This window comes from Lathamus discolor, chromosome 9, assembly GCF_037157495.1.
Source record: "Lathamus discolor isolate bLatDis1 chromosome 9, bLatDis1.hap1, whole genome shotgun sequence".
Taxonomy (NCBI): domain Eukaryota; kingdom Metazoa; phylum Chordata; class Aves; order Psittaciformes; family Psittacidae; genus Lathamus; species Lathamus discolor.
This window is the reverse complement of record NC_088892.1, coordinates 6,761,447-6,775,307: the sequence shown is the minus strand read 5'-3', so window position 1 is coordinate 6,775,307 and position 13,861 is coordinate 6,761,447. Positions and strand designations below refer to the sequence as shown.

Genomic DNA, 13,861 nt, shown 5'->3' with positions numbered 1-13,861 from the left:
AGGAAACTGCAGGAACAAAACAGCAAACATTCTCATTAATAAGAAATCAGTAAGGCACAAAAAGATGTGCAACATTCCACTTAGCTTTCATATATGCCAAGAAAACCAGAATGAGAAACTGGGCCTGATGCCACTGAGACATAAGCAGCTGTGGAGAAGTTGCTTAAAAGCATCTTCTAGTAACTCAAAAGCAAAGACAACTACATCTTACCTACAAAGTTAGCAGAAGTACGTAAGACCATTGAATAGACCAGAATAAAAGCTGACCAGTTATTAAACAGGGAATAAGTTCCGCTCTCTCCTGGTCTTGAGAAAAGTCTTTATGAAATAACAAGTTTTATTATTTAGATATTTGTAAATAAGAACTGACTTCTCATAGGCAGGGGATAAAGTTGCCATTAGGATTAGCCTTCCAGACAAAGCAAACTCTGCAGAAGCTGAGATGTGACATGGTTTAGTGGTAGCCTTGTCAGACCTAGGGGAACAGTTGGACCTGATGATATTAAAGGTCTTTTCCAACCTACTTGATTCTCTGATTCTATGGTTAAAAGCTGATCCCTCAACATGTATTTATTTCTTCAAAATAAATAAAACCTAATAAAACCACAGAAGACAGCTATACCAATCATATATATATATATTAAACAGTCAGTTAATAGTGTTAGACTCTTTACAGACAAAATCCCAAAATGTACGAAGTTTTAAAGCATCAGCCATCCTCCTTGTTCTTACAAATAAGGATTAATAATCAAGATGTATAAACATGGAGGAAACGTAGAGTGGGGGAGATACTTGTTTTCAGTATAAACTGGCTCAGATATCACTATGAAAACAGAAATATTTCATAGTATGTAATGGCATGAAAAGAAAAATACTATGATCTTTAATGCACAGGAAAACAATGACTGAAGCAGCAGAAGAGATGTACCTGTATGGGTAGCCATGGTACTTAGATCTGAAGACAGACAGCAACCAGCTGAAGAACACCACCACCAAACCAATACCAGCAATACACATAACTGCAAGAGATGCAGAACAGGATTCAGTTATTGTGACAGCTGACCTGAAAGCACCACAGCGACTGGGGTTTAGCCAGACGAGACCTCCACTAAAGTCACTGAGAACAAGTAAATTAACACTCATTTTCTTTCAAATTCCTATTTTAAATCAATTTTATACCACTGCTGTAAGAGAAAGTCTCTTCTCTCCCTCACTAAAAAAATGCTGCAAAGCATCTTTATACCTCCCCATCTCCCAAAAGGGACTTTGAGTTTATCCTGCAGTTTGCTAAGCAACTCCAATTCACTTCTGCTTAGAGCTGGGAAATGTACAAAAACCCACAATGCAGAAGCATTGCTATTAAATAGTGTATCAAAAATCTTCACTGAATATGCCTCCTCTTTGAGAGAAAAGTGTCAGTACTTACTTTTTCGTTTCCCCACATCCATGTCAGAAGTAGCAGCTTCATGGAGGAAGACCATTCCTAAAGTAACACCACCATCTACGAAAGCTGTTTAAGGCTAAATCAGCAAAATAAATAGACTCAACATAATACACTCATTCCAAATCTCAAATTCAGCTCCCACATCATACTAAGAGATTAAAACTCACTGGAAAAATTAAAGACTTCCCCCAAAGCAGCAACTGAGGGGGGAAGCAACTGAAAGGCATTCATCAGGACAACTTGTAAGGGAAAATATACACAAAGATTAAAATATAAACTGGAAGGTGTAGTAGACCTTGACACAAAATTAAAACCACACATGCGTTATCTCAGCTTGTAATGGAAGAGAATGCCTTCCCAGAGAGCTCAGTCCACTCTGACTGCTGTTCTACTTCACTGGAAATTCCCCAAAATTCAGCTTCTGTATTTTGCTCAGGGAATAGAATGAATAAATGCATGCAGTATTTAAGCTTTATAGATTTCAAGCTTAATAGATTTCAAGCAGCAATATTTCAGTCTTAGAACTGTTCAATTAGAACAAAAATAAAGCTTGTACAGTTAAGGAAGCACAATTAGCAGACATTGTCTGACAAAAATTTGCAGAGAAGGAATCCCAGCAAAGCAGTGGATCCACTGGAACAAAAGACATAACTCATAAAGATTTCATTCCATTTCTCTACAGATGCTCAGGATTGATTCTCCTTCTGAAATGAGAACCACTTATAATTGACTGCAGTGGGACCATTAAGGAACCTTTCCACTTCAGATGTAGTCTGCCTTCAGCACACAAGAAAAGCTATTTCAACCTCTAGGAACCTGGCCAACCTCTACCATTTTAAATGCCTTCAGCAATGGGTAGATTGGCTCCATTATGTGATGGACTGCAATCATACAAATTAACAGCAACAGAAAGTTTCTAGGTTGAATTTGACTGAGTGCTTCAGAAGTACAGTAGCAACTAGAAAAAGATCAGAAGTTCCCCTCAAAATGTATGTTTTAAGTTAAAAAAAGAAATATTTGATAATGAAGATACAGCAAGAGAGTAAAGTTCTTTTAACATCAGCATATTTAAACATCAATTGCTTACTTTGTATTATTACAGAAATCCTAATGCATCACTTGCTGAGATTGGGATTTTGAATAGATAAAACAAGAGAACAAGGAGAAATCAGCACAAGTCACTCTGTTAAACAACACCTTTGTTGCAACCAAAGGGACTTGTTAATTATTGTGAAGCAGTGAAGAGGACAGGTAGTTTGGGTGAAGTTTTGAAATGATGGGCCTGTAGTAAGTCTGCTGCTCTGTGTGCCTGATACTGCGAAATGTGACCACTTGGGACTGTGCAGCTGCAAGAAAAAAACCCATTAAATTAAATTAAAAAATCCTGACTAAAAGATAGAAGAATGCACAGGCTGACACAGGTGATGGGACAAGAAAAGCTTGAGTCAGAGATGAGTCAAGTTACAGGTGATGGATCAAAAACACACATGTGGGAACAGAAGAAAAGAACATTGAATTTTAGAGTGTTCTTATGACTCCAAGGAAACATTTTTATACAAAGGAGAAAGGCAAAAGCTCTCAACCTGCAATTTTCCACTTGCTTTTCTTGACGGCATAACACTGGCATGGAAAAAAGCCTGAACTGTTAGCATCAATGAGTGGTAAGATTAAAGAAAAGAAAGCAAAGGAAGAAAAGAAGAAAGCTCAGTAACAGAGGAAGGAATTCAACACCAAAGCAAAAACTAAGTAAGTGAGATTGGAAAGATAAGAGACATGCACAGAGAACAGGGGCTATCCTGAAGAATCTTATGATTCCAGAGATCCACATCTTTAACCCTGTATTCAGTATAGTCATTAAGCACGGAACAAGGAGATGAGAAAGCAGTAAACATTTTTCTATTCAACTTAAAGATCACTGGCATAGAACAAGCATAGCTGTCAACTCAGCAAGCTCCTGCATCAATATCAGGTGACAGCTTCAGGCTTTGACAAAGCACACTCATAGAGAAGGCAGCAGCATAAGCTAACAGAAAAATCATCACCAACCACGTGCTTCTCAGTAGGAAGGATACTAAACAGAAGAACAATGTGTGTTTCTGCCACAAATTGGGCTTGGCTGCTTCCATGGATATAGCTCTGTAAGAGACAAAGAGTAACTGAATTTAGAAAAGACTGGAGTTGACTCTGACATGATTAACAACAGCTACAGAGCTTGGAAATGGGTGCTGCACTGTCTCTGGAGACAAACAGAAGTTGGAACATGAGCAATTTCATCTGTTGACCGTTGATTTGGGGGAGCTGTGCCAGCATCAAAAATCCTTCTGCTATTAACAGGCACAATCAGCCCAAAGTACCATTCAGATTGTAAGGGCAAGTGTAGCTACAACCCACATGGTCCAGATCCCCTGTTCAGCAGAGCAAAATGCCATAATCATACCCTCCTGCACCCACAGTGACCCAAGTCTGATCCATTCCCTGACTTGGATTCTTAGGTTACGCAAGTTGCTCCTCAGCTTAGGGTCATTCTCTTCAATCTGTATGCAAACCCTACTCACTCGGCTCCAAGTATCTGAAACCTTTTTCATGGCATACCATGAAAAGAACATCACTAGCGATAGCATTCCTCAAGTCTCAGAAAGGCTTAGGAATTATGTAAACAGAAGACATAAAAGGAAGCATTTGAAGAAAACATTTAAAACATGAGACCCAGCACTCAGTAAGCAGGTTTGGTTTTATTCACATTAATAGTTCACTAACCAACTGGGTTAACAGCAAATTGGCAATTTGTGGAAGAATACCATTTCTGAATCCCTGAGAAGCAGATCCATGTTTTATGGAATACAGAGGTCCTGACCCACCTAACTGGGACGAAAGAACATTTCACCAAATTAATTCCCTTCCGAGTCAAATCCGTGAGAAAAGCCAGGATGTGATGTGTAAGCACCTTGACAGACGCAATGCTCTCGACACATTCTGACTGGTTTTACAGTGTTTCACATTCTTCACTACGTACAGATCAGTATATTCCAAGTGATGTCAAAATTATTTCTCCCAGGAACGAGATTTCATAAGACTAAGGTCACGGGACATTAATTTACCTCAAGACTCTCAAAGAAAGATGTTTTATATGGATGTCATTAGATGAAATATGAGCTAAAGAGGCCAGATTAAACATGAAATTGCCTCAGCAATAGGACTGTTTAGCATATAAGACTCAACTTCATTTTGCTGTCAGCAATTTAGAACTATCATGTATCTTCAGCTCTAGAGATCAATATATGGACTAGACAGAGGAAGGCAGATGTCTCAGGTAAATAAATGCTGAAAAGAAAACATTAAAACAAATAGGAATGGTTAAAAGATGCATAGGAGGTCAGAGAAATGGAAGAGATCAGGTAATTTAAAAATTATCTACCCTCAGAATGTAAGCCAAAAAAGCACTGTCATTATGCTTCCTCCAAAACATATCTTTGCCTTTGGAGAGATAGAGAACAACAGGAAACACTTACCTTAGGTTGTAAAGCAAGGGGGGAGGAACTCCTGCATCTAAACAACTTGTTAGTAAATACCATTGGTTACTCTGTATTCTGTCCTCTTTACCCTACAGCATTATTTTAGTACCTTCTTAGCTTTCTGTAATTACTGGAATAATCAAAGTTTCCACACGCCTCTCTTTTACAGTTACAGAGGAGGAGAAGATAGATCCACTCTGAACTAATCAGCACATCTCCGCTTTGCCCTGCTCAGTGCAGGAGAGGTTAGTCTCACTGACAAAGAAATAAACACAGCCAAGAACAGGATTTGCACTCTTACTTGCCTGTTTTCAGCCTCATCCTGTGGAAATACAACAGGAATGTAGAAAAGAAAACGAAGACTCACCATTTGTCCTGTATGAGGATTCTTATGAGCATAGGGTGGGCCTCTGATGTGGTTCCACATCTGACCTGATGTCATGGCTAACACAAAGCACTGAAAAGGAAAGAAGAAATACTCAGAGACTCATAGAATAGTCAGGGTTGGAAGGGACCTTAAAATAAACCAGTTCCAACCTCCCTGCCATGGGCAGGGACACCTCACACTAAACCATGGCATCCAAGGCTCTGTCCAGCCTGGCCTTGAACACCACCAGGGATGGAGCATTCACAACTTCCCTGGGCAACCCATTCCAGTGCCTCACCACCCTCACAGTAAAGAACTTCCTCCTTATACCCAATCTAAACTGCCCCTGTTTAAGTTTGAACCCGTTACCCCGGATTTATTATAATAATTATTTGGGGTCTTTACCCAATTTCTTTTCATTTCATACCAAAACACACTGGAATACAATCTTAGGCTAAGCATTGTCCTGCCTTTTATTTGTGTAAAAGGCATCCAATCAAGTATTAACTGGGCTGAAAAGATCGAGATCAAATAATATTAAACTACCAAAAAGTAAACCAAAACACACCTCATTTTTCTCTACCAGGCTTAGGCATCTTTAAATACAAAAGCTTTTTAAGACCTGAATTGATACAAAACTCATGCCAACAGGCAGCCAGGGGTTACAATCACTCACCAAAGCAACAAATGCCCAGCCAGTTTTGTTGTACAGAAAATCCAGGTTGCTTCCACGCAAATACACGAGACCACTGATGACAGCCAGCAGCAGTCCTAACATCAGCGGCCCGGCATAGTTTGGTGGCCTTATCACACGAATCTGAAGTGAAAATAAGGTCAATTATCTTCCGTTATTGAGATTATACATTATATCTCTACTTCTGCTAACAAAATATCTCAATATCAACACCCACATAATAGTAATCGATAACAACTCTGAATTGGGAAGTAAGTAATGCTTCCTCCCCTGTCACTGTAACTTCAGTTTTGTACACCTTTACCTATTTAATAATTTAAAGACAGTTTTGCTTACAAAAGAACAGAAAAGGGAGAAGGAAGATGAGTTTTACCATCTTATCTAATAAAGAATTACACAAATATTAGAATGCAGAATGTAAGGAAACTTAAAGATGCAGTCATGTGCCCAAAACTAGATTTTGTAGACAAGAACTTTTTAGAGTATCCAAGAGTAGATTGTTAGCCACAGTCATGGACATATTTCATAGCTGGAATTACACAGCAAAGGAGTGCTGCAGAGGTGGTGATGGTGAAAGGCTGTACATACTTACATTGACATCAGTTCTGTCAGCCACCCAGCGAGCGAGCTGCTCAGCTGCAAAGCCCCGCACCTGAAGTTCATACGTGTCACCCCGTTTTGGCTTCCCTTTAGCAGGGAAGTTAATGAAGGTTGGAGCAGAGTTCATGTTTAGCTGTAGTTAGAAAATTCACAGAAAATACAGCACCATGAAAGGTCTCTTTAGTAACACAATTCTATTCCATTTATATCCTGCAACATCGTCACTAAATCAGTCTGAAAAAGTAACTATTCAATAAACAATTTCACTGACAATGACTTAAAAAAAGAGTAATGGCAGCACACAGTAGCATTCCTGTATTTCTTGACAGTAATCAATACATTCCTCCTGTTTCCCTTTTGTGCTCCATGCTGTCTTCTTTTAGCTCAGTCACTAGCTGTTCTGGATGTCTTAGAAATACATTGTTACTTCTGAATAGGCAATTTTGTGTTTTAAAACACAACTGAGTGTGCTTTCTAAAAGCAATTGACATTTCCTTGGTAGTACTCAGATCTATAGCTACTGATCAAAAGATTAAGACCAGTTAAGAGGAGATTATAACAGGTAAAAGTAGTTGCTTACAAAATACAGATCTAGCTTTTCCTAACACTGCTTTTCCCATAGCATTTCAGGTTTTTTAACCTGTTTCTTCTCTAAATACTACCTGTGGGACAGAAATCTGCACAAGAGGAATATGCACAATAATCTATAAAGGCCACAGCTCGACAAATGAATTTTTGATATAACACTTCAGGAAAACTGAACAAGAATGACATCCCTCTCCATTTCTCCAGTCCCAAAGCTTCCATTTAATAAAGTATCATTGCCTAAATTACGTGTGTTTTAAATAGGATTAATAATGCCTTAAAAACAAGAGTTAAGGTTTGCAAAACTATAATGAACTATAATGAATTAATGTGATCTACGACTACACTTTAATAACTCTGGTTACATAGTGTCAATAGAAGAGCAAGATGACATTACCATCTGAAACACATCTGAGCCTTCATCAAAATCTACCATGGCAAAAAAAATCTTATTGGTAAATGCGCTGGAATATCGCCAGGAGTTTGCCAGAATCTGGTATTCCTCATCAGCTTGCCTGTAAAACACACCGAGTGAGAGGCTGAGTCATATGTTTGTTCACAACATAAGTTATAAAGCAGCTGAGGGAGCTGTAGCCACCCACCCCATTCATGGGTGCATCACACATGCCCTTATATTCACTTTCTAGTGGTAAAGGTTTAAGGCCAGAGACTCATCTAACAATAAAGTGAAGCACTTGGCACCACTGGTTTTTTAAATGCAAGAGCAAGTTTCTGTTGAGTCCATGAACACAAGCAGCAGCAATTTCTAATTGAAATGGAACTCAGCAGCTCATCATTTGCTAGTCCATAGAGCACCGAAATGAGCAGAGATGTGCTCTCTTCTCCAGGTCAGAGGATGGGAAACCAACTAATTTCAACTGACTAGGTATAGAAGTAATCTTTTACAGACCTCTGCCACCTCCAGATTAACACATGAAAGCCATAATATGGTTATTTACAATTATACTATGCTGGATCCTTAAATTAGTGCAAATCAACATCTTCATTAAGAGCAACTTTCAGGCTGCATGGCCAGCAGTAATTCTACAACCATTTCTCCAGCAGCTCATGTCAGAGAAGTTGAGTTTTCACTCTCCCTTTCCTCCTCCAGAAGCCTATCAGTGTGAATACTGTTTCTGCAAAGCAGCAATTATTTATGAAGGAGATAAATAATTCATTACTATGTTGTTTTCTCACATACACGTTACTCATATATTCCCACACATTGGATTGCAAAGATAGTCCTACCATATGTCTAGTGTAGTATATTCCTCACACGTACATGAAAGTTTTATCCTACTTCTGACAAAGCATAAGATGACTTTCAAGCTCTAACGTAGGACTAAATGGAGCCCATACTTGCACACAACACACTGTCTGTGAGGCTGGAGAGCAGTGAACATCACAATCACCGAGTAATTTCTGGGTGGCGCCTTCACAAAGCGTCGAAATTTGTCTCCATTCATGCGGATAACGGATCTTTTACTGGCCCATTCCATCAGCTGGTTCACTTTTTCTGATAACACCATCTGAAAGCAAAGACAGAGAAACACTGTTGGGTTCTGTTGGGCTGGAAGGGAGTTGTAGTCTCATAGTACAACCTGGAAGGTTTTTAGATTGACAAAACAAACATCTGTGCTGGATTTCATAAGAACACCAACCCCAGGATGCGATGCTTCATTCATTCCTGAAGGCATTTATAGATCTTTGTGGCAATCACGTTGATATTATTCACTTACTCTAACCACTTGCTAACACATGCACTTCCAGCTCTTTGCCTTTAAGCACTCAGTATCTCACATGATAAGGACAGTCAGCTCACTAGTACTTGCTCACGTTGTTCTTTCAGAGGTACAAACTGCCCAGATCACTCCACAGTACTGATTCGGTACCGAGCATCACGCTCCGATTCAGCTTTCAAAACCTGGTGCCAACGGGATCACTGTTACCACGTAACAAACATACGCACCGGAGATGGAAGCACTCCGGGGGCGAGCTCAACATTTAATTTCCAGCACTGCTGGAAAAACCTGGCTTCAGTACGCATTTGAACTCAGGAGTGCTCAACAATAATCTCTTCTTTAGCAATCGAGCCAACCACTTCTATAACATTATACAAACCAGCATTAGGTAAGTGATAATCCTCTAATTATTACACTTACCATAAACTACTTCCCTGGCTGTCAGTAACACCCTTCCTCAGGTAAATACTTCAGGGTAAATACTAAACTACTCGCCTTTGACTGACAGCCGACACAAGCACGTACAGGGGGCCCTTTGCCAACCTGGGGGTCAGCTGTGTGGCACTAAGGGGCACCTCCGCGATTACAATCAGGGACCGCCGCCACCCTGCACGCGGCAGGACGGCGACGCTCCTCCAGAGCCTCCTGCAAGGCCAGGTCTGCAGCTACCGGCACTCGACAACAAACAGCGCCTTGGAACCGCACGAGTCCGAGAGCCACCGGCTCCGCCCGGCCCCCACCCGCGGGCTCCCCTCAGCGCCTGCCCGCAGCCGCGGACTCACGGCCTGCCCTGCAACCGGCGTCCCCGGCGTTCGGGGCAGGCCGGAGCCGGCCGCGGAGCACCCGGTCCCGGTGAGAGCAGCGGCGGCGCCCCGCGGTACCTCACCTCCTTCCGCTTCTGCCCGGCGGCTTGCGGCCCGCCCCAGCACAGCAGCAGCGCCAGCGCCCACACCAGCAGCGCCGCCATGACCGCCCCGCTCTACCGCTTCGCGCCCATTGGCGGGTGCCGGCAGCCCGGCCCCGCCTGTGCAGTTCTTATTGGCGGAGATGCCGACCTGCGGCTCGCTGCCGGTCTCCGATTCGCTGAGCCTGTGAGCAGCGCGGGTGGCCGCTAGCCCATAGGAGGGAGGCAAGCTGGAGCCGCTTGATTGGTGGAGCGAGGAGGGAGGGCGGCACCTCCTGGAGATGATGACGGCGACGGCCGCCACTGAGGAGCTCACCTCAGGGCTCGGCTCCAGCCTGCCCCTCGCGTTCGAGGTGCGCCGGGCTTCCGCCAGTGGCTGCTGGAGCTCTGCAGCCCAGCCGGTGTGCTCGGGCTGCCAGGGGTACCCCGTGAAGGGAGGGCCGGCTGCAGCGCTGCGGGGAGCAGTAGCTCCCCGGAGGTGTACGCTTGGCTAATGTTACACTCGTAGGTTGTTGGGCCGTGCGGTAGAACGATTGCCAAGCGCACCTGGGAAGTTAGCCGGGTTTATGGGCTTTAAATCGCCACAGGAAAACGGGGTTGTAGAATCACGGAATCAGCTAGTTCGGAAATCGCCTTTAAGAACATCGAGACCGTACTTCTGCTTTGTTTCTCCATTCGGGCGCACTGTGGAAATGGTTTCTGGAGCCGCGCTCCTCGCTGCAGGTTCTGTTTGCACTAAAATGTCCGATTTCGGCAATTCGTCTTTTTTATGAGTTTAAATTCACAGAGAGAAGGGAGGAAAAGAAAAAAAAAAGTGGTGTCAGAAGTGGGATTCGAACCCACGCCTCCATACGGAGACCAGAATACCCGCACCCGCCAGGGGAAGGCTCACAACGCCTTGAGTCTGGCGCCTTAGACCACTCGGCCATCCTGACACTGCGATTGCAGGCGCTGCCGGGACGCTCTTAGTGCTTTCCTCACGGCCGCCGCTCCCCGCTACAGCCGGCCGGGGGAAGCGTTTCCGAGCCCGCAAACCGGGGAGAAGGCGAGAACCCCCCGCTGCTCCCCGCTGCCGAGCGCTCCCCGCTCTCCTCCTCAGCCGCCGCCGGGAGGCACTGCGCGGCCCCGTTACCCACAGGGCTCCGCTCACGGCGCGACCCAGCGGCCACTTCCGGCGCGACCATTTTGTTCTTCAGCGCTCGCCAAGGGTACCCTCGCCCCGCCGCCGCGGCTCCTGCCCCGCTCCTCAGCATGTTCCCCGTGGCTCGGGCTGCGCTCAGCCTCACCGGTAAGCCAGGAGGAGGACTGAAGCCCTGGGGGTGTTTAGCGGGGGGTTCCGTCAGGGGGGTCTCCCCCGGGGTCGTGCCGGTGAGGATTGGCCCTCCATTGTGACGGTCGTGAGGGCGGCTCTCGCCGTCCTTGCCTAGGGCTGATTGTTTTCTTTCTTTCTGCCTCTTTTATTCCCTGATTGCTTTTACTTGAGCTGACCTTGGGTTGCCTTCCTCGGTGCTTTTCCTCTTTCGTAGTTACTAAAGGCACGGCGAGGTCTGGTAGCCTGAGGTGACAAGGTGTAGTCAGGGACCGGCCCTTAGACTCAAGGGTAGAGTCACCTCCTCAGGGACAGATTCCCCACTGCTTAACCCAGATCTGGTTCTGGTTCATGATGTGCTTAGTTTGCACCTAAAATAAACTTCCTCAGCACTGTTTCTCTTACGAGATAATTAAACTTCTTTTTTTCCGTTAAAAAGTCCTACCTTGTTCAGCCTCACAGAGCATGATGGGTATTGCCATCATCTTACCTAGTCATGTTGGGTAGATGTGAACCATTGACCTGAAACTGAAGGCTGTGTTTTGTACTGTCTCTTTATGCACAGATCGGTGTCTCAGCAAATGCAGCACAAAGCCGCTAAACAGTCTTTGTGTGTTGAAGCTGGTGGTTTGAGTCTTCACTGTTTTCTCCTTGATAAATGTACCTTTTATAACGTACATCATACCCTCTGTGACCTGCAGATATCCTCCTGTATTTTGTTCTATATTACTTAACCGTATTACTTACGTATTAACTGTAACACATATGTATATTAACTATATTACTGAACTTGTGAATTAAGTTCCACCATTATTGCTGTTTCTTTCTTCATCTCCCTCACCTCCTTTCAAAAATCATGGAGGAATGAGAAAGGTCCATATATCTACAACCCTTAACTCCTTACGTTGATGGTGAACTTCATCCTGAAGATGCTTACATTAGGTACACATGTTGACAGTACAGATAGGTACATACAGAAATCTGAAACTTCTAAGTACTAAGCAAACAAAATAATATGTATTAATTCTTAAAAGTGTACTTGAACTTCCACCCCGAGGGCCCAAAGAAAGCATATTAATGAAAAAGTAACTTAGAGGATTCAGAAATAACTTTCCAGAAAGAAACTGGGACAGATGAAACACAATGCAAGGCTTTCTGTATATCCCATGGTTTGGAATCATTCCAAAGCTCCGAGTCCAAAAGATTCATTTGTTTTTCAGCTTTTTGTAAAGTCTTTCGATGCTTCCGCTTGCCTCTGGTGGTGGGAGATGAGGAACTTGAATGGCTTGGATGTATGTTTTAGTTGATTCCTGTATTCCTCTTCAACATTCTTTAGCTCGAGGCATTCGGCAGACTGCAGTCAGACAAGCTCATCGCAAACATGAGCCTGACTTCCACGATAAACACGGAAACCTGGTGCTCATTGGTGGAGCCGTTGTTTTTACTGCTGTCTGGGGATATGTAAGTGCCCTTTTTTCACCACGCTGTTGTGGTTGCACCTGTAGACTTGGAAGCGATTGAGTTTCAGAAGGGCTTACTTGTTTGAAATAACTTACATGGTCAGAACTTAGGAGGTTTTTATGTAAGTTGATAGTTAATATTTGAGTGTGATAGAGATGAAAGTTGTGTTAGTTCCTATTTTGATTTTGAGATGTTTCATGAATATCTGTGTCAGTCTTTTGCTTGCTTTTAAACCATAGTAGAAACGCGAGTGTTCTCCATTTAACTTGGGATTTCTAAGCTACACAGGTAGAGCTTTTATCAGAAAAAATCCTGGATGAAAATAATCGTGATGGGGGTTTACATTCCAGATTTTGTTTTAAAGCTAGATGTTTTTAAATAGAAAACTGAAGTATTTAAATATATATATTCCACTTGCTTTATTAGAAGATGTCATGTTCTAATACAAGAAATCTCTGCTGAAAACAGTAGAAGCAGCCCTCTATCAGAAGGTTTCTTTGACTTCAAAGTTAATAATCCTGGTTTTTATCCTCCTGCAGGTGTTGACACAACTTGGTATTGAATGGGGCTTCTCACCTGTGGGCAGAGTCACTCCGAAAGAATGGAGGCAGTAATGAACTCTCTGCATGTAATGAACTGCTCTAAACTTTCACTGAAGAAACAATCACGTAATGGTGTTTGTTCTGTGATTACCACTTGTGCAGGGGCATTCCTGGTTTAATAAACATACCTAGAAACCTGCCTGGCTCTTGAGTGTCTGCTGTGCTCTGTGTGTGCTGAAACATAATAGTGTAAAAACTCAGTATAGTTAAATCATGGTTTAGGTAGCTCCAGTTGTTCCTGTGAAGGTCACTGGTGGATAATGGACAAGAAAACATCATATGTTTGTCCACTTCACTTGACCTCAGGCGTGTTCCCACTGCTGAGTTCACACCCCTTCACCTCTCCTTTCAGCTGCACGGTGAATGATAAAGCCAAGAGCCCATACTTTTTCCACAGAAATATTTTCATGTCCTGAATCACTCCTCAGGTAAGTTGCTTCTGAGGCCTTTGAGAGGTGTGAAGGACTTAAACTGGAGTCCCATAAGCCAGCAGCGTTCCTGCACTTAGAGAAGTGATGTTTCCGTCAGTGTATGTTGCTTTTCCGATGCATCCTTCTGTCCCCCGAGCTGGTGAGGAAGCGGCTCAGTGCTGTGTGCAGGCTGTGACCCGCAGGGTCAGCCCGAGCCCCGCTGGAGCACCG

General features: G+C 43.3%; 2 protein-coding genes and 1 non-coding gene across 3 annotated transcripts; 1 reads left to right on the top strand and 2 right to left on the bottom strand.

The window, feature by feature from the left end:
- Window positions 1-1,546: 1,546 nt before the first annotated feature.
- MAGT1 (magnesium transporter 1) lies at window positions 1,547-9,967 on the bottom strand. Its single transcript, XM_065689534.1, has 8 exons — window positions 9,831-9,967; window positions 8,562-8,731; window positions 7,600-7,717; window positions 6,610-6,750; window positions 6,000-6,140; window positions 5,324-5,413; window positions 3,491-3,580; window positions 1,547-2,790 (listed from the first exon to the last, which is right to left on the bottom strand). The coding sequence occupies exons 1-8, from the start codon at window positions 9,909-9,911 to the stop codon at window positions 2,623-2,625; spliced, it is 999 nt and encodes a 332-aa protein (XP_065545606.1). The 5' UTR covers window positions 9,912-9,967; the 3' UTR covers window positions 1,547-2,622.
- Window positions 9,968-10,666: 699 nt separating this feature from the next.
- TRNAL-CAA (transfer RNA leucine (anticodon CAA)) lies at window positions 10,667-10,783 on the bottom strand. The gene is made up of 2 exons: window positions 10,746-10,783; window positions 10,667-10,712 (listed from the first exon to the last, which is right to left on the bottom strand). It is a non-coding gene; the product is annotated as a tRNA-Leu (tRNA).
- Window positions 10,784-11,014: 231 nt separating this feature from the next.
- LOC136019523 (cytochrome c oxidase subunit 7B, mitochondrial) lies at window positions 11,015-13,359 on the top strand. The gene is made up of 3 exons (XM_065689811.1): window positions 11,015-11,136; window positions 12,494-12,618; window positions 13,158-13,359. Exons 1-3 carry the CDS (start codon window positions 11,100-11,102, stop codon window positions 13,230-13,232), a joined length of 237 nt encoding a protein of 78 aa, XP_065545883.1. The 5' UTR covers window positions 11,015-11,099; the 3' UTR covers window positions 13,233-13,359.
- The last annotated feature ends 502 nt before the right edge of the window (window positions 13,360-13,861 follow it).

What these genes read in the sequence shown, in the direction of transcription:
- MAGT1 (XM_065689534.1), bottom strand. Translation starts at nt 9,911, where the DNA reads ATGGCGGCGCTGCTGGTGTGGGCGCTGGCGCTGCTGCTGTGCTGGGGC. An exon ending in AGACAGTGTGTTGTGTGCAA is followed by an intron (nt 7,718 to 8,561) that starts GTATGGGCTCCA and finishes TGTGTTTTACAG; the next exon opens with GCAAGCTGATGAGGAATACC. An exon ending in ATCCTCATACAGGACAAATG is followed by an intron (nt 3,581 to 5,323) that starts GTGAGTCTTCGT and finishes TGTCTCTTACAG; the next exon opens with AGCTATATCCATGGAAGCAG.
- LOC136019523 (XM_065689811.1), top strand. Translation starts at nt 11,100, where the DNA reads ATGTTCCCCGTGGCTCGGGCTGCGCTCAGCCTCACCG. An exon ending in GGCTGCGCTCAGCCTCACCG is followed by an intron (nt 11,137 to 12,493) that starts GTAAGCCAGGAG and finishes AACATTCTTTAG; the next exon opens with CTCGAGGCATTCGGCAGACT. An exon ending in TTACTGCTGTCTGGGGATAT is followed by an intron (nt 12,619 to 13,157) that starts GTAAGTGCCCTT and finishes ATCCTCCTGCAG; the next exon opens with GTGTTGACACAACTTGGTAT.